This window comes from Branchiostoma lanceolatum, chromosome 3 (genome assembly GCF_035083965.1).
Source record: "Branchiostoma lanceolatum isolate klBraLanc5 chromosome 3, klBraLanc5.hap2, whole genome shotgun sequence".
NCBI classification, from domain to species: domain Eukaryota; kingdom Metazoa; phylum Chordata; class Leptocardii; order Amphioxiformes; family Branchiostomatidae; genus Branchiostoma; species Branchiostoma lanceolatum.
Genome location: NC_089724.1, coordinates 26,028,593 through 26,052,515, shown reverse-complemented (window position 1 = coordinate 26,052,515; position 23,923 = coordinate 26,028,593). Strand labels below are relative to the sequence as shown.

General features: G+C 41.6%; 2 protein-coding genes and 4 non-coding genes across 6 annotated transcripts; 3 read left to right on the top strand and 3 right to left on the bottom strand.

Annotated features, from left to right (window-relative positions):
- The first annotated feature begins 4,645 nt into the window (after positions 1-4,645).
- On the top strand, positions 4,646-8,182 carry LOC136431229 (cytochrome P450 2U1-like). Its single transcript, XM_066422543.1, has 3 exons — positions 4,646-4,940; positions 5,609-5,735; positions 6,241-8,182. Exons 1-3 carry the CDS (start codon positions 4,809-4,811, stop codon positions 6,423-6,425), a joined length of 444 nt encoding a protein of 147 aa, XP_066278640.1. The 5' UTR covers positions 4,646-4,808; the 3' UTR covers positions 6,426-8,182.
- A 3,989-nt stretch (positions 8,183-12,171) lies between these two features.
- Positions 12,172-12,244, bottom strand: Trnav-aac (transfer RNA valine (anticodon AAC)). The gene has a single exon. It is a non-coding gene; the product is annotated as a tRNA-Val (tRNA).
- A 1,439-nt stretch (positions 12,245-13,683) lies between these two features.
- On the top strand, positions 13,684-13,765 carry Trnal-aag (transfer RNA leucine (anticodon AAG)). The gene has a single exon. It is a non-coding gene; the product is annotated as a tRNA-Leu (tRNA).
- A 26-nt stretch (positions 13,766-13,791) lies between these two features.
- Positions 13,792-22,649, bottom strand: LOC136431228 (cytochrome P450 2D26-like). Its single transcript, XM_066422541.1, has 7 exons — positions 22,438-22,649; positions 21,004-21,220; positions 19,735-20,279; positions 17,350-17,448; positions 16,748-16,942; positions 15,338-15,464; positions 13,792-14,837 (listed from the first exon to the last, which is right to left on the bottom strand). Exons 1-7 carry the CDS (start codon positions 22,615-22,617, stop codon positions 14,653-14,655), a joined length of 1,548 nt encoding a protein of 515 aa, XP_066278638.1. The 5' UTR covers positions 22,618-22,649; the 3' UTR covers positions 13,792-14,652.
- On the top strand, positions 14,537-14,609 carry Trnav-aac (transfer RNA valine (anticodon AAC)). Its single transcript has one exon. It is a non-coding gene; the product is annotated as a tRNA-Val (tRNA).
- On the bottom strand, positions 15,640-15,712 carry Trnav-aac (transfer RNA valine (anticodon AAC)). Its single transcript has one exon. It is a non-coding gene; the product is annotated as a tRNA-Val (tRNA).
- Positions 22,650-23,923: the final 1,274 nt, after the last annotated feature.

Sequence of the window (23,923 nt, the reverse complement as noted above, 5' to 3'; positions counted from 1 at the left end):
GCACATGTGCACGAAGCAGTTAGGTTGTCTTGCCCGCCTCTGTACGGTGTTTTGGCGCGGTTTGATCACACCAAGTAATTTATGATATACGAATGTCTTTCAAATTAGATATCCTTGTATACAAAATAAAATTACTACAGAGTATTTGATAATATGCTGATGAAATTTGCCGATAAACAGACTATAATGGCAAGAAATGTAAAGCTTCAATTTTCCAAATAGTGCGCTAGTGCAGTGACGTTGCCTTAAACAGTCAGACACTCCAACGAAATAGTCAAGATGAGTAGCGGTGGGTAATATTGAACAAAAACAGGTGTAAGCCACTAAAGATGCAAATAACACAAAGTAAAGATGCACAACGATCAGTACAGATATTTGTACTCCTTATCTCATGCTAAGTTATTTGCGTAGATTAGATAAAGCTTGGCAAATGTTGAAGATTGAGAAGACAGTTGATATCGGTCCAAAGTTCACCTTTGGATTGCGCACATGCTCTCAAGTTACGCTCTATGTTGAATTGAAGAGGTCGGGAAAGCTTTACGTAGAATTAAAACGGTTGATTACACTCTATGCAAAAGGGAATGCAGGCCCCCTTATAATACTCTTTTTGCAAGATGACTTCATTTTTTTTACTGCGTCATCAGCAAAAAGTGTATAATAAGCCAAAAAAGGCTCATAGAGCCTACTATGGAAGCTAGTGAATATCGAATGCCCACAGGTTACACCAAGACGGGTCTAACCTCTCGGTCATGCAAGCGGCCGAAGACCCGTGATAACTCCACCCAGGACGAGCAGCTCATTGTGTACCCAGCTTGGTTATCCATTGCTATGGCCCCTTGCAAACATCAGATACATTGTCTTGTCGGTCGTGATTGGTCCAAAAGCAATCAGCTTCGCACGGACTACCAATCGCATCTCAGCTTACGCCAAAAAGCAATTACTCAAACAACTGGATATGATTTTGGAAACGGTCAGACGTTTCAAGTAGCATCCACTACTTTTCGTCAGTGACTGTGAGCAAGATCAGTTGAACAGCAGGTTTATAACCACGAACTATGAATTGATATGCAAATAAGGGGAAGACAAATTTTTAGATAGTCCAATAGAAAGCAAATTAGACAACTCAAGACAAGGTTGAAGTAAAGGGAACAATAGCTCCTATGTTTTAATATAGGAGCTAAAGCTGGTTTGCCCTCAAACCGTCTGACCAGTCCAAGAAAACGCCTAAGTGTACACCGTTGACCAACAGAAACAAGGCCAACATCACTATTCCGTATGTACAAGGAGTGTCCGAAAAACTCCGACGGATCTTCCAAAACTTCAACATTGCCACCAACTTCAAACCTCAATCAACTCTCAGACAAAGACTTGTACATCCTAAAGACCGACCCCGCAAAGGCAGCAAGGCCGATGTCATCTACAGACTCAAATGTGAAGAACCCAACTGCAACAACACTTATATCGGAGAGACCAGCCGATCACTTAATGAAAGGTACAAAGAACATTGCGCTAACCGCTACTCCTCGGCCATTTTCCACCACCTAAAACACAACCAGGGGCACTCGTTCAATCTCGAATCCACTGATATCCTTGACCGCGAACCCCGCTGGTTCGAACGTGGAGTAAGGGAGGCAATATATGAGAGGATATACAATCCAACCCTCAACAGGAAAGGAGGGCTAAGGGTGGAACTGTCTGGCACTTGGGACATAGCCTTGAGGGCAAACCAGCTTTAGCTCCTATATTAAAACATAGGAGCTATTGTTCCCTTTACTTCAACCTTGTCTTGAGTTGTCTAATTTGCTTTCTATTGGACTATCTAAAAATTTGTCTTCTCCTTATTTGCATATCAATTCATAGTTCGTGGTTATAAACCTGCTGTTCAACTGATCTTGCTCACAGTCACTGACGAAAAGTAGTGGATGCTACTTGAAACGTCTGACCGTTTCCAAAATCATATCCAGTTGTTTGAGTAATTGCTTTTTGGCGTATCTTATTACCTGGATGTCTAATCTTCATCGACGCATCTCAGCTTGTATACTAGAAATTTTGTTTTACAACCAAATCACTGACAAGATTTGGGAAGAACCAAGTGGTAAGGGTCATCGCTCTTTCCCCTCGTGACCTTTATAACCCAACGATCTGTTAACACAGCCGCGAGGTTCTGTCTGTACAACCGCCGCGAACAGGTGTAACATGCGTGTTCTAATGGAGGCCGTGACGGCTTCGAGTGCTTGTTCGGCCATGATATGGCCGCTTTTCGACAAGGTCGGAGTGAAACGGAGGGGCAGGAGTAACGGTACAAAAATAAACTTAACGTAAACTTAACGTACCTGATATCAGTTTTGACCTTCGGACATGAATAACTTGAGAAGGTGTCGACAGATCGTCGTGATGTTTGGTATGGAGAGAGCTCAGATGGTGCTTTACATAATCAATGACTTATCATGCAAATCAGGAGCTTATTTACATAACTAGTAAGGAAAGTTTGTAAATCCACTACAACTCATAATTGTACATGTGACAGTGTTCTTGAAAACATCTCAGCCCTTGCCTAAAAGTATAAATAAACAGATGGGGCATATAAATAAACAGATGGGACACTCACTACACTCCAAGCAGGGGTGTGGGTCCAGTAGGTTTTTAACGTGTTCAGTTTATGCATTTTTGTCCAACACACGGTTGGCGGCATAACGAAAAGGGGACAAAATAGAAAGCCTGACAAAAACACTTAAAAACACGTCAAAAACCAGCCGGACCCACTCCTCTGCTTGGAGAGTGCACTGCACCAAAACTGCACCACTGCTAGGTATAGAAAAGTCACATGTACTATGTCTTTCAAAATGTGGATGATATAGAATAAAGATTTATTCTATTCATATATATTGACTGTACCATTTCATCATCACTTTCTATATTTTTTCATGACCAGTTTTACCGTATATCAGCACACTAGAAACATATACTGCAGTCCTGTACACAAATGATTTTTTAACCCTATCTAGACTGGACTCACCGCCCCCCATCATAACTTCCAAACGGTATGGTGTATGATCAAATTTGCAGGGGGTGATAAGCATGTAAATATTAATCACTCTCCATAATAAGCCTTGATTATTTGGCGAAGATAATGTGTTCGTGGAACTCCAGTTACTATTATGTACATGTTTCGCAGGGAAATGTTTGGGCCTGAGCAAGAGTGTGGCATAGCGATTAACATTGTTCACCCTTATCAGAGGTTGTAAACAGGATTACAACCGCAATACTGTATGCACAAGACGGCTAATATAGATAATCTTTATCTGCAAATTCATGCTCGTAGGCTAATTGCAAGGGTACAAACAGTAGAAAGGGTTACAATGGTAACAAGTGTCTATTCTATGTCTAACTAATATTTCTACGTACTACATTACTGGTGGGGGGGGGGGGTGGGGGGGGGGGAGTTTCGCGAAAGGGGGCCCTGATAAAAAGCGCCACCAGACATGGTTATGGAACGTGGTTATGAATAATTAATGAGCTGACCTTATTTGGCAATGAGTGGACTGACGAACTCATCTCCAGACAGAAGTCGCGGACAAGGTTGGTGGGCTTGCTCGGCTTTCGCTGCCGCTGGGAAGCCCATATAACAGAGGCTCTTCCCTCAGCCTGTCCTTACACTTAGAAATACGTCCCTGCCATCAAGCACTGTCTGTAGGGTGGACTGCTGATGCTGACGAAGCCGTTCTAATCCAAACAAGTCTTCCACAGCTGAAGCAAAACTATCGGCTACAATTTGTTTTGGGTAAGCAAAGCAACGATGTAACACGTAACCCGATTGGTTGATAGCTTACCAGCGTTCTTTGCGCGTTTGCTTCCGATGAGGGGAAGCAGACCCGTCGCCATAACCATGTCTGGTGGTGCTTTTTATCAGGGCCCCTTTCGCGAGCGATGTAACGTGGAGCGATATGGGTCCTGATTTAATGAGGGTGCTCCTGAACTGACAGCTTTTTATAACGTCCCTTTTCTATCTCTAGTGGGTGGGCACACATCGGATTCTTATCTTACAGATACTGGACCGCTTGTCAAATTAATTATGGCATAAATAACTTTCCATTACATGTTTGTAAAATCTTAATTTACCGTTATCATTAGAAAGATGGTGGAAAAATATATAACCACTGTATAATCTAATCGTCTATAGGTACAATTGGACCTGTTTCTGGCTGGTACGGAGACCACCTCCACCACCCTGGACTGGGCCCTACTGTACATGCTGCTGTATCCAGATGTCCAGGAAAAGGCAAGTTGTTTTTTTACAACACGTTTGAGGGGAGCCTATTTTTCTGCATGCAGAGAAACATCCTGCTATATCCAAATGTCTATTTTTGACATTTTTTCTTTTACCATAATACGAGATGCACCAAGTCTCATCAAATGGATTTCAAATACACAAAATTACAGCGTCTTTTCTTTCGCACTGCTACAGAGTCCTTTTTCTTGCACTGTTACAGTGTTCTTTTTCACGTACTAAACAACACCCCTAAGTTGGGGTAAAGCGTTTAGGGGGTGTAAGCAACCCTGGGGGGGAGTTAAAGCGTTAAGGGGGAGTCTTACACTGTTACAGAGTCGTTTGACTTGCACTAACTTGCACAGTTAGGTTGCACAGTTCCAGAGTCATCCCACTGCCACGTGCAGAGTCATCGCTGGCACTGTTACAGAGTAATCCACAGACTCTGTTTTAGTCTCTATGCCCTTACTGACAACAGGTGCACGAAGAGATCGATTCCGTCCTGGGACAGGCTGTTCCGTCCTACGCCCTCCGGGACAAGATGCCCTACACAACAGCGACCCTAGCGGAAGTGCAGCGCATCAACACCATATTGCCCTTCAGCGTCCCGCATTCAGCTTCCGGGGACACCACTCTCAACGGTTATACCATCCCAGACGACGCAACTATCTTGGTAAGTGCGTTTTCATACATCTGTGTCAAATTGTGCCATTTGAATGGATGATAGTACTTCTGGCTCATACAGGTAGCCGAAAAGAATACATGGATGATATTGTCAGTGGTATCTTGTTGAAATTTCAGGCAATTATCCTTTGTGGAATATTTGATATCGACAGTAATGCTCAATTTAACGTACTTAGATATTACAAATATGAATTTCTAAAATATTGTTTCTTTGCCAAAGTCAAAGTCTATGCCAGGAAAATATAGAAAAGGGAGCTTACGCGCAATCCCTACAGTGATTAACAATACTGTAAGAAAATATGCGACTTTCATTTCATATTGCTTGCAAGTCTTAATAAAGAGGAGGATATTCGTGATCTCAATTTTCCAGCAGGTCGTGCAACCAGATTCCGTGGTGTAGCGGTTATCACATCTGCCTAACACGCAGAAGGATCCCGGGCGGAATCACTTTTCGTGTTTATATACAAATTTAACATTTCGATCTGATCCAAAATCATTTTTATCACCTTTGGCCTTTGGGTCACTATCAAAATTAGAAAACCATTGGGTCTGGAGGAATTAACATCCTGTTAAGATTGTTCACATGGTCATAGCATGGTGGGACAACACCATAGCACTGCGGCCAATCAGTTTTTACACACCTGTGCTGTTTTGTAGGTGAACCTGTGGTCCGTGCACATGAACCCTCAGCTGTTCCCGGAGCCGGACAACTTCAACCCCAACAGGTTCCTGGATCAGGACGGAAACTTTGTCAAGCACGAGGCGCTCATCCCGTTTTCTGTAGGTGAGACGCACAACTTATATCTGAATCATCGGCATTCGAGAATCATGTATTATAATTGTTTTCGGACAAGTATGAGTTTAATCGAAATTGTATATCTGACGAAAATTTTCTCTGAAGCTAACCTAAAACTTTCTGTTTGTTCATTTGATTGTTTGCTTGCCTACTGTTTGGTGAGCTCAGTAGAGAAAATGGATGAAGGCACGGAGCTTCCAGTACTCTTATGTGCCATTGAAAGGTGCATTCAATGTGAAGAAGCACGTAACAAAAATGTAATTTACACGGACGTTCGCTTGACAGGGAAACGCTCATCAATGATTTTAAAAAAACATTGTTTTCGATATCAATTCACAACATTACATTCAATTGACAATCTTACATTCAATTCATAATCTTACGTTCAATCCACGGTCCTGCATTCAATTCACAATCCTACATTGAACCCACAACCCTACATTGCTATGTACAACTCGTTGGTGCTAAATTATCAATAATTTTTGAACCACAGGTCCTCGCGTATGTCTGGGGGAACAGCTGGCAAAGATGGAACTTTTCCTGCTGTTCGTTTCCCTGATGCAGCGTTTCAGCTTCCATCTGCCAGAGGGCGCCCCTGCACCGTCCACGACAGGAAATATGACCGCAGTAATCAACATGCCCCATCCTTACGACCTCTGTGCCGTCTCGCGTGGCTAGCTCTTTTGAACTGACGCCAATTGATATCAGACCAAAGTAAAAATGATTCCGCCCGGGATCGAACCGGGGACCTTCTGATAATGATAATGATAATGATAATGATAATGATAATGATAATGATAATGATAATGATAATGATAATGATAATAATAATAATAATAATAATAATAAAAACTATTATTATTATTGCATATTCCTGCCCAGATGGGCTAAATGCACATATGACCACACGTGGTCTATAAGAAGCATAATACAAAACATGAATTGATAAGCAGCTACATTCTAACATTGAAAAACTAAAAGATAGACAAACTGAGAACTATTGCTAAACTAATGTTGGTCACCTAGTAGTTTCTTCTCTCTTTTTGAAACATTTTGAAACATGACTACACATCTTTTCTATTATATGTTCGTTCGTACATGACATCAGGTATATAAAAGTGTCCTGCTTTGACATTTTGGTACATTTCTTGTCTAATCCTATTGTCTTAAACAGCGATTGTCGCTCATCTTCATATCACCCTCCTCAGCAGGCCTGACTCGCTCGGTATGTTACCTCCCGTATCGCCCCTGCTATTCCAAGCCCGTATTCTGGCGACGTTACTGACAGTTGCTCATGAATAATTAATGATCCAGCCTTATTTGGCACAAACAGCCCTTATTTGGCTCTGAACCCAAAGTAGCGATGTAAGACGTAACCTGATTGGTTGATATCTTCCCAGCGACCTTTGCGGTTTTACACAAGATGAAAAAGATGAGCTTGTGCAAAGCCTCTGATTGGCTGAAAGCTGTTTTGGTGTTGACGTCGCCAGAAGCCAGAATAAGGGCTTGGAATAGCAGGGCCGATGCGGGAGGTAAAGTACCGAGCGAGTCGGGCCTCCTGAGGAGGGTGGTTAATATCAGACCTAAAATTGATTCCGCCCGGGATCGAACTTCTGTGTGTTAGGCAGATGTGATAATTATAACCGCTACACCACGGAATCTTGCTATACTCGACATGCTAAAATGATATATATATCAGGTATCTTTCATAAAAATGAACGAATAAAAGACCTAGGTTTTTATTGTACGCTTACGCTCTTAAAAGCCAAGTACTGTACATGTCATGGTGATAAAGCATAATTATCATAAGGCCACAGGAATTAATTTTCATGGATAACATCAGCACGCTCATTAATTTTCGCCTGATTTCGAAATAAAAAACAAGAAATTTCATTGCCCTCCGACGGTGGTCAACATGCTAAAAATGGGCAAATCTGTCGTAAACGTTGAGAGTCTATATGAATACCCAGTGTAGTTCCTGCCCATGATGGTATGACAAGCTGTTTTCTGCGTTTGTTCTAATTAATTAAGCTGTATACACATCTTCAAGAACAGTTTAATGTTGACAGTCTATAGTGTTTCGTTGCATATGGATACCCAGTGTGGTTCCTGCCCATGATGGTATAATAACAAGCTGTTTTCTGCATTTGTTCTAGCAAGGACATTATATAAATAATGGGGGGGGGGGGGTTCTAGTTAATTGAGCTGTATACACAGGGTGTTTCATCGCATATGAATACCCAGTGCAGTTGCTTCAGATGATGGTACAACAAGCTCTTTTCTGCATTTGTTGTAGTTAGTCTAATGAGATGTATACACATCTATGTAAAGGACATGTTTATTGTTGAATCAAGGAGGTTTTATATTACATTTGTATATATGAAACCTCATTAGTTGAATACAGGAATAAAAGACCTGTTGGTCATGATACCATATTTCGTCGCCTCAATTCTTGTTTACCAAGATTTATGATCTCAAAATTTCAAAATATGGGAATCTTGTTTTTTTTGTTGCCCGCCTTGTTTTTTTCGCACTATCTCATTAATTTTGGAGTCTGCGGAGGATGTCATCCATAAAATTTACTTGCTGTGGCCTAAGTATAATCACAGTAATATCAAAACGTCATATCTTATTACATCTAAAGACTAATTAATATTACTATGTACAGGATAAACTTCACATTTCTTGTAATATTGTTACCCCCTTATTCCGCACCGCGTGCTTCTTCTGTGTTATAGTAAATGACGGCGGTGCCTTTATCAATGCGATTTTTGTCAGTTGCCAGATACCTACTCCCACACGAGGAGGGTAATCGCTGAAAAGGTGCAATAACAGAAATGAGTTTTACAGTTTTTTTTAAAGGCATCCAAAAATTACACAAAAAGGAACTGATTTGTTAAGAAAATGAACTAAATGTGAGCAACAAAATGGTACGGTGTGCTGAGATTTGAACTTTGAGTATCTTTAAAATTCCAGTGAAAAAGCGATGTCTCACTAGCTCAAGTTAGTAGTATGGTGATCAGTTCGTACTATGGCGATCAGGAGGCCCCCGGTACGGAAAACTTTTTCCTTTTCTCTTTTTTTCCTTTTTCCCTTCTTTTTATATAAGGAGGAGATCTATTGTTTTTGCTGGCGTGTCTTCATCTTTTTCTTCTCTTTCTATTGCATGATTTATTCAGGAACTTGTATTTCCCTTGCGATAAATGCTACAGATGTCATATTTGATTTGTAGGTACCTTTAGAAAAGGTGAATACACCTGTATATAAATTATGCTAATGCATGATATATGCAGAAACGTGTAATTCCATTATAGTAAATACTACGGATCTCATTTTTGAAGTGTAGGTACCTTTAAGAAAGGTGAGTACGCCTGGCTATGAGGTTGAGGACCTCATTTGCATAATTAATCAGAAAGTTGTATTAACTTACGGTAAATACTACGGATGTAATATTTGATGCATAGGTACTGTATACGTACGGGGTAAGGAAGTCTATATAAGTCACTACACATGCAACCACCATTTGATCCTCACTTTTATCAAATGGTTGCGTGGCCAGCTTTTTTTAAAAAGCTTTCTTGTTTGGCTTATGATACACTATTTGCTGATGGCTTCCTTTTGTACTGGGTCGTTTGTGCAGTAGGCCTGCTCTACAAACGACCCAGTAAAAAAAGAAGTCATCTTGCAAAAAGAGTATTATAAGGGGGCCTGCATTCCCTTTTGCATAGAGTGTAATCAACCGTTTTAATTCTACGTAAAGCTTTCCCGACCTCTTCAATTCAACATAGAGCGTAACTTGAGAGCATGTGCGCAATCCAAAGGTGAACTTTGGACCGATATCAACTGTCTTCTCAATCTTCAACATTTGCCAAGCTTTATCTAATCTACGCAAATAACTTAGCATGAGATAAGGAGTACAAATATCTGTACTGATCGTTGTGCATCTTTGCTTTGTGTTATTTGCATCTTTAGTGGCTTACAACTGTTTTTGTTCAATATAACCCACCGCTACTCATCTTGACTATTTCGTTGGAGTGTCTGACTGTTTAAGGCAACGACACTGCACTATTTGGAAGATTGAAGCTTTACATTTCTTGCCATTACAGTCTGTTTATCGGCAAATTTCGTCAACATATTATCAAATACTCTGTAGTTATTTTATTTTGTAGACAAGGATATCTAATTTGAAAGACATTCGTATATCATAAATTACTTGGTGTGATCAAACCGCGCCCAAACACCGTAGAAAGGCAGGCAAGACGGCCTAACTGCACCGTGCACATGTGCATTGACCAATAATGGGAAAGGAAGTCGCCCCCCCCCCCCTGAACTGTAAGATTTGAAAAATCATCAGAAGATCAAGAGGGAAGTATTGTGTGACTCACGGCGTAATGTGAACAGTCCTTTTTCCGGGGGAATACAACTGAATATCTCACACCGTAGCTTAATCATCGCTTTTCATCTTTTGGTGGATCTTGGCCAGTGTTTTGACCGGGTGTGAACTTCAAAATATCAAGAGACGTTTTCTAAACTAGATGAATACAAATGACAGTTTCTGGATGAGCTTGATCTTCCCAAAGTTGATGAAACTTTAGGGTCCATTTAACACATAGATATGTAACGTTATAGACCTCAATGACTTAACGGCCAATGATGTAGTAATGCTAGCTATAGGTCACAGGTCATGTCAATATTTGCGGATGGCGTGACGGACGAAGGTATCTACTATTTGTGAAGGCAAAATTTAAACTTATGAACAGACAAATCTCATCATCATCAATGTTCGATGCAGCCATTAAGATGCTTCGAGTATCATCGTTAGAAAGTGGGGATTCTGAATCTTTCCTACGATTAAAAAAGAAGTTGACAAGAAAACCCTGCCCCCTTATGCCAACTCACGTGACCTAAAGTGTTGGGAATGTGCACATAGGTCAAGCTAAGATCAACAAACAAGTTGTAAACAATATTCAGGACCGACTGTCATTGATTCGGGGGTGTTTCTGTCAAGTCCCATCACATGGCTCATAAAATACATAAGCTGACAACATTTACTACCATGAAGCATGGCATGTGTGCCGTCTACTGCTACCCACAATATGCATAATCACAAACTGGTTCTATATAACAGATATTATCATTGTCACTTTTAACATTCAAGACGATGTAATTGTCACCTCCAAACCTCAAAAGTTACTAACGTTGATGCTTATGTACAGCCGCTAGGTGTTTGACTTTGAGTCCTCCATAATGCATTGGGAAGCTTCCGAATTTACCGTAGAGCGCAGAGAGGCTTCCTGAATTCATTGTAATACAAAAATGAAAGCAGATCTGCAATGGATGTCACTTGAGGACAGGAGAACAATGTCCAGACTTTTCATGATGTACAAGATGACTAATAAACTTGTGGACGTACCGACTGATAAGTATCTAATGCCAGCTCAGAAGAGGACTAGAAATAGTCATGCTTTTAAGTACCAGAGTTATCAGCCAAGGATTGATGTGTTCAAAAATTCGTATTTCACGAGAACCATAGTAGAATGGAACTCGTTGTCATCAAGTACTGTAGGAGCTTCTTCACTAAGTAGCTTTAAAGAACGGTTGCAGTCAGATATGTAAAGACTAGGTGTAAGAGACCGTTCGGTGTAATATGACCAGCTGCTGCCTGCGAAGCTGGTGTGTTACGCCTAATGGCGGTTATACCGGCTATATAGATACAGATACAGATACAGATACGTAGCAGGCCCTCTGAATTTAGCTTAGAGCGTTGTCGGAACCCGCCATGCAGGCCCTCCTTGATCTTATGCTAATGTAGTATTCACTGAAAGCCTGTACATACGCTGTGTCCCTTCTTCGCGGTTCGGCGTTGTTGACGAAGAGTGTTGAATGGTTTTAAACCAGACCTTCGTCATACCCTTGTAAGTCTTGTCAGACGATCTGTTCGGTGCCGATGGCGGCAATACCGTTGGCAAAGTAGCCAAGCTCAACTCAAGCAGATCCTTGCAGGTACAACAAGTTTCATAGTTTTGCATTTCGTTGTTTGGCACGACAAGCATGGCCTTACTTTCTTTATCAAATGCTAGGGTGTCGCTCTGCACGTTGAAATCTCAGGACAAACGCTGTCTTCTTGCTTAACCCTTACTTTAATATGCCAGAGTTTCGAACCCATGGTTGCCTGACAAATAACCACCGCAGCATGTCCAGAACACCTGATACAAAAACCGGCAGTTCCGCTGCAGTACCGTAGAAAGCCACTAGGAGGGCATAATCTAATAGTCTCTTCCTTTCGCCAACACCAACCAACATATCGCAAGGATCCATCCACGGGTTCTCGTGTAATACTGTTCACAGACAGACACACAAACACATGCGCATGCGCACCCGAAAACATACTACCCTTATTGCACGTCACTACTACAAAACAAGATGATTCCGCCCGGGATCGAACCGGGGACCTTCTGCGTGTTAGGCAGATGTGATAACCGCTACACCACGGAATCTGGTTACACAGCTTGCTTTAGATATTGATAATACTATTGTGCGATATCAGGTGTAACATTGATTTCTGCAACTCTTCATGTTTAAAGACTTCCGACGGATGATGATAATATAATAATATTTCGGTGTCTTAAGCTATTATAAGATCATAAGAGTACATTGTACCGAGGACATTCTATATAATGTACTATGCAGTTTCTCTGTAACCAATGATACTTACTTCCGATCTGTAATTGTAAGACCACTTGGTTGCATCAAACTAGCTGCGTCTTTAACCCTATCTAGACCGGGGGGGGGGGGGGGCTAAAAGTGCCCGCGCCAACTTTGACATCGTATAACTGCCAAACGACGTATTGTAGGACAACCTAACTTGGTGACTTTTCCTAAAATTTAGTTGGCAACATTATTATGATCAAAGTATAAATTTAGCATTTTTCGTGTTGCCATGGCAACGGGTTTCTGAAGAGGCATTTTATGCAAATTTCACTAATTTCGATAAAAACATAGTTGTTTCCAATGTTTTCTTGCTCAACCACACTAGTTTCCTATATGTATAACATCACATGTGATTTAATGTAACTGCCATGATTAAATATTCATAAATTATGCTAATTTGATGACGTCATCGCTCAAAATCCAAGATGGCGGACAAAATCATTATTTTCGGTATAAACAGGCTTTTTCGCCTTTAAATTCGTCACAACCTGGAATTTTCTTAACCAGAAACATTCAGATTAATGTTTTTAGTCTATTTTGATTGATATTTGGGATCATACATGGAAAAAATGTACTTTTAAAAATTTCAAAATGGCCGATCCAAGATGGCGGATCCCAGGGGGTCGCTAACAACACATGACGTCATTCTCCGACGTCATTTTGACGTCAACTAAGTCACAACTGACGTCAAATGTCTTGCCCTACCTTTAAATCAATAATACGCACCATTTTGTCTAATAATTTTAGAAATTATGGGAATTCCCTATTTAGCCAATAAAATCACATCGATGACGTCATAATTACGTCATATTACGTCATAACGTCACTAAAATTACAGGAATTATAAAACTTTACGTGATCATCACTCCCTGCAAATTTGGTGATGATAGAGCTTACCGTTCGGAAGTTATGACGGGGGGGTCGAAAGAGCCCCCCCCCGGTCCAAGAAGTCTCAAAAAAGCCCGGTCTAGATAGGGTTAAACGACAAAAAAGTAGCCCAGGTCACCCCAATTCCACAGCACAAGACCACAAGTGTACAACTTTATCAAGTGATTGATTTCTACTTTATTTACATTGACAGCTTTTCTGCCTCATGTCCGATTAAAGTCTTGTTTGATCTTAGAATCGGACGGTGGCGCTGATATTTGAAACTTAGTTCTTGTCTTGTTTGAAACTCCAACATAGTGCTGTGGATGAAGGCATGTCGTAAAAGAATCATCTTGACGGTAGCGTGGCCGAGCGGTCTAAGGCGCTGGTTTAAGGCACCAGTCTCTTCGGAGGCGTGGGTTCGAATCCCACCGCTGCCAGCTCTTATTTTTTATGACATCAGCAATTACTTTATCTTCTTTAATATTCCATAACACTCTTGGTAATCACAATATTGGTGTATGGAAATAGACGACACAACAATCATGATATGATATGAATCATTGGAACGTTAACGTTTGGTATTGTTTAATCGAGTTCATGTCGTGGTTCTAAGTTTGATCAATAACTTGAATAAGCTGACTCGAACATGTGTCGGTCCTGTCTTTACCCGCAACATATTCATATTGTGCTTGAAGTAGTGGTAATTGTTGTAGATGTAAGTATTCGTCTCATTCTTTAGTGTCTTACACCTTTGCATCATTTTGCATAATACATATAGATCTTATTTCTAGTATTGCACTTTTTCAACGATTGTCCTTCTAATATGGGAGTATGTATCTGGCAACTGACAAAAATATCTGCATCGCATTGATAAAGGCACCGCCGTCATTTACTATAGCCGTGATAGAGGAAGCCCGCGGAATAAGGGGGTAACAATATTACAAGAAATGTAAAGTTGAACCTGTACATAGTACTATTTTAATAGTACTGTGTAGAGGTTCTAAGACTAATTAAAATTAGTCTTTAGATGTTGTTATTAGATATGACGTTTTGATATTACTGTGATTATACTTATGATAATTATGCTTTATCATCATGACATGTACTTAGCTTGTTAGAGCATAAACGTACAATATAGGCCTGTCAATCATTCATTTTAATGAAATATTACAGATATCCAAATCATTTTAGCTTTACGAGTCAAGGAAGATTCCGTGGTGTAGCGGTTATCACATCTGCCTAACACGCAGAAGGTCCCCGGTTCGGTCCCGGGCGGAATCATTTTGACTTTGGTCTGATATCAATTGGCATCAGTTCAAAAGAGCTAGCCACGCGGGACGGCACAAAGGTCGTAAGGGTGCGGCATGTTGATTATTGCGGTCATATTTCCTGTCGTGGACGGTGCAGGGGCGCCCTCTGGCAGATGGAAGCTGAAACGCTGCATCAGGGAAACGAACAGCAGGAAAAGTTCCATCTTTGCCAGCTGTTCCCCCAGACATACGCGAGGACCTGTGGTCAAATGATCGGTAATTTAGCACCAACGAGTTGTGGGTTCAATGTAGGATTGTGGATTCAATGTAAGATTGTCAATTGAATGTAAGATTGTCAATTGAATGTAATATTGTCAATTGAGTGTAATATTGTTAATTGAACGTAGTATTGTCATCTGAATGTTATATTGTCAATCGAATGTAATGTTGTGAATTGATACTGAAAACAATGTTTTGTAATCATTGATGAGCGTTTAAAATCCCATTGTTGTCACGTACTTGTTCACATTGAATGCCGATAAGACTACTGGAAGTTCCCTGCCTTGATCGATTTTCTCTAGCTTACCAAACAGTAGTTAAGCAAGTAGTTAAATTAACACACAAACAGAGAGCCTTAGGTTAGCTTCAGAGAAAATTGTCGTCAGATATATATTTTCGATAAAACTCATACTTGTCTGAAAAAAAGATAATACATGAGTTTCGAACGTCGATGATTCAGATGTAAGATGTGTCTCTCACCTACAGAAAACGGGATGAGCGCCTCGTGCTTGACGAAGTTTCCGTCCTGATCCAGGAACCTGTCGGGGTTAAACTTGTTCGGCTCCGGGAACAGCTGAGGGTTCATGTGCACGGACCACAGGTTCACCTACAAAACAACACAGGTGTGTAAAAACAGTGCTATGGTGTTGTCCCACCATACTATGACCATGTGAACAATTTTAACAGGATGGTAATTCCTCCGGACCCAATGATTGTCTAAAGGTGATAAAAAGGATTTTGGATCAGATCCAAATGTTAAAGTCGTATATACACAAGAAAAATGATTCCGCCCGGGATCGAACCGGGGACCTTCTGCGTGTTAGGCAGATGTGATAACCGCTACACCACGGAATCTGGTTGCACGCCATCCAGGAAAATTGAGATGACGAATATCCTCATCTTTGTGAAGACTTGCAAGCAATATCGCGGACAACATAGTCATTTATAAGCACGCACATGTTGCATGTATTACTATGAAAGTCGCCTATTTTCTTACAGCATTGTCGATCAGTGCAGGGATCAGTGTAAGCTCACTTTTCTATATTTTCCTGGCATAGACTTTGACTTTTGCAAAGAAACAATATTTTATACATTCATATTTGTAATGTAAGTACGTTAAATCAAGGAGGTATGCCTAAACACCTCAACCGAATTCAACCGAGTCTAAAATGCAGGGCCGGGACATTTTTCGACGCTCTGGTACATTATATATGCACTTATGAATTCAAAACAAGCAGCAAACTCTAAAGTATTTACCACTTTTCAGAAGTTTCTCCGCTCGTTTCCAAGAAAGAATAAATTTGTGGCCGCCATATTGAATTTTAACTGTTGGGCTGAAAAACACTTTGTGTACAGTTATTATGTACAGTTATTATGAGTGGATCGCGATAAAAATGTAATAAGTACCCACCGTCTTATCGGACAAAAATAAAAAAAAAGGTACAAAGAACTTCCCCATGCAGACCCCAACAGTGAAAATCCAATATGGTGGCCACAAATCCCTTCTATCTTGGAAACGAGCAGAGAAACTTATAAAAACTGGTGAATACTTAGAGTTTGCTGCTTGTTTTGTATTCATAAGTGCATGTATAATGTATCCAAAGCGTCAAAAAATGTCCCTGCATTTTAGACTCGGTTGAGTTCGATTGAGTTCGGTTGAGGTGTTTCGGCATACCGTATATATATATTTAACCCCCTTGGTTAAATTGAGCAGTACTGTCGATATCAAATATTCCACAAAGGATGATTGCCTGAAAGTTCAACAAGATACCACTGACAATATCATCCATGTATTCTTTTCGGTGTTAGATACCTGTATGAGCCAGAAGTACTATCATCCATTCAAATGGCACAATTTGACACAGATGTACAGTATGAAAACGCACTTACCAAGATAGTTGCGTCATCTGGGATGGTATAACCGTTGAGAGTGGTGTCTACGGAAGCTGAATGCGGGACGCTGAAGGGCAATATGGTGTTGATGCGCTGTACTTCCGCTAGGGTCGCTGTTGTGTAGGGCATCTTGTCCCGGAGGGCGTAAGACGGAACAGCCTGTCCCAGGACAGAATCGATCTCTTCGTGCACCTGTTGTCGGAAAGGGAAGAGAGACTAAAACAGAGTCTGTGAATTACTCTGTAACAGTGCAAGCGATGACTCTGCAACAGTGAAAGTGGAATGACCCTGGAACTGTTACAACTGTGCAAGTTAGTGCAAGTGAACCTTGAACAAGGGCATCTGTGATGTGCAAGTGAAAGGACACTGTAACTGTGTAAGACGCTATAACAGTGCAAGAAGAAGGACCATGCACCAGAGCGAAGGAAAAAAAACGTTGTAACTAGATGTATTTGAAATAAATTTTATGAGACTTGGTGCATCTCGTATGGTAAAAGAAAAAAAAATACAGTAAAAAAAAGATTTGGATATTGCAGGATGTTTCTCTGCATGCAAAAAAATTGGCTCCCCTCAAACGTCTTGTAAAAAAAAACACTTGCCTTTTCCTGTATATCCGGATACAGCAGCATGTACAGTAGGGCCCAGCCGAGGGTGGTGGAGGTGGTCTCCGTACCAGCCAGGAACAGGTCCAATTGTACCTATGGACGATTACATTATACAGTGGTTATATAAACTACGCACAAAAAGTTCGGAAACTTAACTTTGGTTGACCATATCTCCGTTGTTTTTTACCGATTTTGATGCATTATATATCATTATAAAGCTTGTGTGATTCCCTGTTCTATGATACCAAACTTATTGTGATTGAAAACCCACGGAAGAAGTACCAGGACTAATAACGTGAGTGGGTCACGGATAAAAAGTGCCCAAAATTCCCTGTTGGTGTCATACGCGCGCTGTGACATTGGTATGGGCGCGGATGATGATTCAATATATTGTTTCCTCAGGTTCTAAGGTTATCTTTAGAACACAGGCCATCCAAGGTTATTTCTAGCACACAGAACATCCAAGGTTATTTTTAGCACATCGAAGATCCAATTGTTTACACCACATAAACACCTGCGTCCTGCAACGGTATCGTCATCCACAGGTGTTATTTTTTGTTATTGTTTCACAACAAACCTTGGGGTATGGAGAGGCATGACCTCCATGGGAAAGACAAGACTTGTACCAGGAACCCTCAATGCAGAAAGATATCGTGACACAATACTTGATCCGGTGGCCATCCCTTTCCTCCATAACATGGGGCCGAATGCCTTGCTGCAAGATGATAACGCCCGCCCACACCGGACAGGGATCATCGCCGACCATCTCCAGCATGCGTATAGAGAGGATGGAGTGGCCCTCTAAGAGCCCGGACCTGAACCCCATCGAACATCTATGGGATCAGCTTGGGCGAGCTGTCCGTGCAAGAGTGACCGAGAGAACAACGCTGGCTGACCTAGGACGACTGCTGGTGGAGGAATAGGACGCTATTCCACAGCATCGCATTGCGCGACTGGCGATGAGTATGAGGAGGAGGTGCCGTGCTGTAGTGACAGCGCGTGGCTAGGCCACCCGTTACTAAGACTCCTTGCTAACCCGTTACTAAGACACAGAATAAACTTAGCTTTCATGAATATGTCTTGTTTATTCTTGTTAATTTTTTACAATACCCTCGTACAGAAGTCAATATCAACAGAAGAATATGTACGGAATAGCATGTTTGACTATAGTAAGGTAATCTGGGCACTTTATTTCTTCGACCCACTCACTTTAGCAGGCCTGATGCTCGTTTCATGAACTCGTAATCACAATAAGTATGGTATCATGGGAAAGGAAATCAAATAAGCTTTAAAATGATATGTAATACATTGAAATCGGTAAAAAAATAACGGAAATATGATCGACCAAAGTTAAGTTTCCGAACTTTTTGTGCGTAGTTTATTAGCCGTCTTGTGTATACTGTAATGCGGCTGTGATCATGTTTACAACCTCTGATAAGAGTGAACAATGTTCAATGGCTGTGCAGTGTCCTGGACATTTCAGTTGCGCGAAAATGTAGGGCATGAAGCATTGAACTTTGAAGCTAATGTTGACTCTTCCTCACCATTCGTCGATAGCATTCGGGTACGTACGTATTGAGAATATTCACCAAAAATCACAACCCCTTCCCGGGTTATCCGCTTTCAAAGATTTCTAACAAGAACGCCCTTGTGGTTCCAGACCAAGCTGCTAGGGGCTCAAACCTTTGGGCCAAAATCGTGACCATAGCTTGTCCAGAACAGGAGACATCAACTTGAACCAGACGTTCCATTGCAGTACCAGAACAAGCCGCTGGGGGGTCAAAAATCTTATCATATAGTTTTAAGGTCTCATCACCTATATACCAAATATCAATCCACCCAGGCATTCTGCTGAGTTATTGTGTTCACACACACACACACGCACACACACACACACACACACACACACACACACACACACACACACACACACACACACACACACACATACATACACACACACACACACACACGCACACACATACACACACAAGCACACACACACACACACAAGCACACACACACGCACACGCACACACACACACACACACACACATACATACACACACACACACACGCACACACACACACACAAACACACGGTTTGTCAGTTATTCCTTTTTAATTACATGTACTATGTATTTGGATCACAACAATACTCTATAGTGAAGTCCAGTAAAGTGCGGTGTTGTGTAAATTTCCATTGCCTATGTATCTGTCCATATATGTCGACTCTCCAATATCAGCTACGCTGCCTCGAGAGTCGGTGTAATGTACTGTATCATTTGACAATGAATGAATACAGTAAAGTGCCCACATTCTGGTTCAGAAACAAACATTTCCCTGCATAACATAACAGTAAGAAGACCTCAGACCAACCTCCTGCAGCTGTTTGTCCGTGAAGCCGGTTTGTGTCTGGTTTCCTCCGGCGCGCTGCTGTTCCAGCAGGAAGGCATCGATGAAGTCCCGGATGTCGTTAGGGTCAAAGGTCTCCCTGTGCTGTTGTATTTGCTGCCTGCAGAACGCCTGCATTTCTGAAAAGTTCTTGTTGACTTTCCTGTCCTCCTGAGAGACAAAGGGGATGTGGCGAAATATGGGATGGATGTTGACTAGAATATCTCTCCCAGGCCTTGCTGCTACGATATTGTTCAATAAGGTGATTATCTGTAGAAACTCGGGGTCGCCATACTCGAACCGCTTCCCGAAGACGATGGAGCAGATGATGTTAGAAACTGCGTTTTGCAACAGATGCTTGATGTTGAACGGCTGACCGTCTTTCGCCACGAGTTCCTGGCTCAGAGCTGCGGCCTCCTCACAAATCTTCCCCTCCAGGCTCCGCTTGCCGACGCCGAAGTCTCGGAGGGTCTTCAGGGCAAACCTCCGCTGCCGCCTCCAGTCGTGTCCGTACTCGGCGAACAGCACACCTATAAAGTAGCAAAGGGCTTTCGTTTAGCGTTTCAGAAGCATTTTATAAAACCAATTAAAATAAGCTTATCTTCTTTTATTTCATCTTTGGATTCGTTTTAGGAAACGACGGGCTAGAGCACCTAAACGTACACACTGGCCATGGAGAGCTCAATAACTCAAAATGGCAGTGAAACGTATTTTTGTCAAGAAAACTTTAAGGGAAAGCATCGCATAATAAAGTGATGCAATCTATATCTCTATCATCGCGTAAATCAAACAACGTCTACGGTCAAAGGTCAACCAATATCCTATGTGCACAGAGATGAGAAACTGATGGCTAAGGCCAACAACCACTATCGTGCTTGACCCACAACCCAGCGGTCCCGGGTTCAAATCCCCTGACATCACAGATGTTGCGCCTTTAGGAAAGGCACTTTACACGATTTTCGTCACTCCACCCAGGTGTAAAAATGGGTTATCCCTTTACATGGCACTGTTAGTATAAGTTATAAAAAAACCTGAGTGCAGTGCCACGTCGCCCTTGTCTGTCCAAAAGCAAAATGACTAAATAAATGACACTATCTACCATGTTTCGAACTTTCTTGTAATGACACTTGCAATGACCTTTAGTCGCTTTACTAGACGCCCCATCCCCTCGGATGTACACGGTTGTTGGCGGTACTTCTCCGGCTGGAATAGTGTCCGGAATGAGCAGGAGTATAATGGCACCTATCGCCTTACCTTTAGCCGTTTTACTAGACGTCCCATCCCCTCGGATGTACGCGGTTGTTGGCGGTACCCTGCGGCTGGAGAGGTCGTCAGCCCTGGTGACCAGAGCGTGCCGGATGGCGTCCCGGCCGCTGATCACGACGTGCAGTCTACTGCCGGCGAGCCAGAAACACATGACGTCACCGTACGTCTTGGACAAATCCGTCAAAAAGGCGGGACTGAACTCGGGCTGTGGAGACAAATAGGGCGATCATCTGACGTTTTCACAGTGACTAGAAGTTTAAGTTAAGGCGGCAAGGCTCGTGGCTAGGTTGTTGACTTAGAATCTAAAGGTTCTGGGTTCGAATCCCGGGCAGGCCGCCATGCTGTGCCCTTTGGAAAGGTACATTTCATCTATTTATTCACTTGACTCAGGGGTAAATGCGAGCCTAGCTTCGGTTAGGGACGTCCTCTCGGATGAGACCTAAAACTGAACTTCCCGTGTATATAATTGAGGGTCGTCACACTTCGAGCACGTTAAAGATCCATCGACACTTTTCGAAAATAGTAGGGGTCCATCCCGGTAAAAGTGGATTAAACCTTTTAGTCTGGTATGTGCCGACTGTACAAAACTAGTTTGTTATGCCTAAAGGCGATATACCAGTTATGCGATACAAAACAAAAACAAAAGAACCTATTTTACGTTACTCTATACGACTGACACTTTAGATCTCCCCGCAATGTTAACGTTTATGCTTCACTGCTCATCTGACAGCTTGACAACAAATCGTATTCTTCCGGTAAAGTGAAGAAAATCTTATACAGTCTAATACTTTTGTTTCCTATTGGACTATCTGAAGTTGTCTTCTCTTTATTCCCACTCACTGTATTTGCATATCAATTCATAGCTGGTGGTTACAAACCTGTTGTTCTACAATGTTTCTGGTGAGGGGTACTGGATGCTACCTGAAACGTCTGACCGTTTTCAAAATCCTACCTGTATTTGGCTCATGTAAACATTATGTGGAGGGCAAATATACATTGTGATCACGCCACCGTTTTTGTTTTCGAAATCTTGTCCCTCTATCTTTTGGGCGGTCCGTGAATTATTCCAGCAATGTGACTGTTGCAGATTTAGGTGAATATTTCACCAATCCAGGTTCTGAATGTTCTCGTGTTCAATTCCCTCCTATATACCAAAGAGGTTGTATTTACGACAACGCGATCCCTAAACACACCTCGAAGCATGAGTGAAGAAACGGAACCTTTACGCCTACATATGATCGGATTACGTACATACTTTGAAGAGAGAGCCAGAAAGAGCTCGAGAGAGAAAGAGATAGATCACTGCGCAGCACATTCTTTAAACTCCAATGAGAGTTTTTGTTTTTAAGAGCGAGGGCGTTTGTGCATCAACATAGAAATATACCACAGCGTTACATATGATGTAAGCTCCACAGCACTCACCTTAAACCACATAAAGTACGGGATGTTCCCTAGTACCGGCAAGGCCGGGGGGCCGGGCGGTAGGTTCCTGTGACGCTGCAGGTACATGTAAGTCAGCAGACAGGTCGTCATCGCCACCAGGATCGTCGGAAGATCCACGGAATGGCGGGCGGCCGTCGCGGCCTCCATCAGAACACACATGTTACACCTGTTCTGCAGCGGTTGTACGGGCGACTGTTAACAGATTGTTGGGGCAAAAAGGTCACGAGGGGAAAGAGCGCCGACCCTTTACCCGAGTGAACTGGATAGGGTTGTACGCTCTGACAATATTTGCTTTTATCGTGGGTCCGACTGATTACTGATTACCATCGAGGCAGAAACTGGGTCAAAGTTTGGCAGCGACTGCTAAATGTACAGAGCAAACTTCACACACGAAGTCTTTAAAGAACCGAATGGGGTGGAGAAATAAAGAAATGCGTATTGTCAAATAAAATCTTGAAATAAAAGTACGTGTGCATTGTCAGGCATACGAAGCCTGTTGGAAGCTAACCAAGAGTGAAACGGTGCGTGGGAATTTCGAAATTGAACACAATGGTAGATACGGTGTTTTTTCGTACCACATGTATGTGGAAATAGATGGTCCTCCTTTAAGACTTAGCAGTGTTAATTGTCTATAATGAATCTAATGAATAGCACAAGTGGCAATATCAATAATGGCATTAATATTCGTTCAAATACAATTATTGAATTCATTTGAACATTTTCACAGTTGAACGCATTCTGCAGAGGCCTCCTATTCATAATTTATACGTCTTTACCTTTTGACATGGAAACGGCACGATTACTAGTGCGCACATGGAAATGTCGAGGGTGTTTTTATTAGGACGCATAAATTATAGGTATTTCGCATACCTTGTAGTAACAGATAATAGTTAACCATAACATTTAACCTTGGTAATTATTAGTAAAACCAGATGTCAAACGAATTCATACATATAAACCTCAAATTTTTTCATACAAGGAAACACATTTTAAGGCCAACTTTCGGCTTTTAATGCTATTCTTTATTGAATGTAAGACCTTTATTGTGCATTCATACCCCGAGGGGCTAGGTACAGGTCGTCTAACTTAACACATGGAACATACAAGGACATAATACAACAATACAAGCTGTAAACATATAGTGTAGACAAAACGTGTTATTAAACTAAGCTAGTCCAGTAGAGTCGACTTCTTCTCGCTTCTTTGTACATGTGTAAATATATGAACAGACAATATTTCTAATACAAGGATTATCCAGGCGTAATAAAAATATGAATTTGTCTGTTGCATTAAGATGTTCGAAATATGGGATTTTTTCTTTAATAAGGTTAAAAAGTACACTTCTTTCGCTATCGTATAATTTACAGTCTAGGACGAAGTGTTGCTCATCTTCTACTCGATTTAATGAACGCATATGTATATACAGACATATAGATAGATAGATACAACTGTATTACTGTATGTT

Bases quoted from the DNA above. Each gene is read 5' to 3' on its own strand.
- LOC136431228 (XM_066422541.1), bottom strand. From the start codon at position 22,617: ATGTGTGTTCTGATGGAGGCCGCGACGGCCGCCCGCCATTCCGTGGAT. The intron at 20,280-21,003 runs GTAAGGCGATAG...GCTACTTTATAG, and splicing joins GTCTAGTAAAACGGCTAAAG to GTGTGCTGTTCGCCGAGTAC. The intron at 14,838-15,337 runs GTGAGAGACACA...ATTTGACCACAG, and splicing joins GCTCATCCCGTTTTCTGTAG to GTCCTCGCGTATGTCTGGGG.
- LOC136431229 (XM_066422543.1), top strand. From the start codon at position 4,809: ATGCCCTACACAACAGCGACCCTAGCGGAAGTGCAGCGCATCAACACC. The intron at 4,941-5,608 runs GTAAGTGCGTTT...GCTGTTTTGTAG, and splicing joins CAGACGACGCAACTATCTTG to GTGAACCTGTGGTCCGTGCA. The intron at 5,736-6,240 runs GTGAGACGCACA...TTTGAACCACAG, and splicing joins GCTCATCCCGTTTTCTGTAG to GTCCTCGCGTATGTCTGGGG.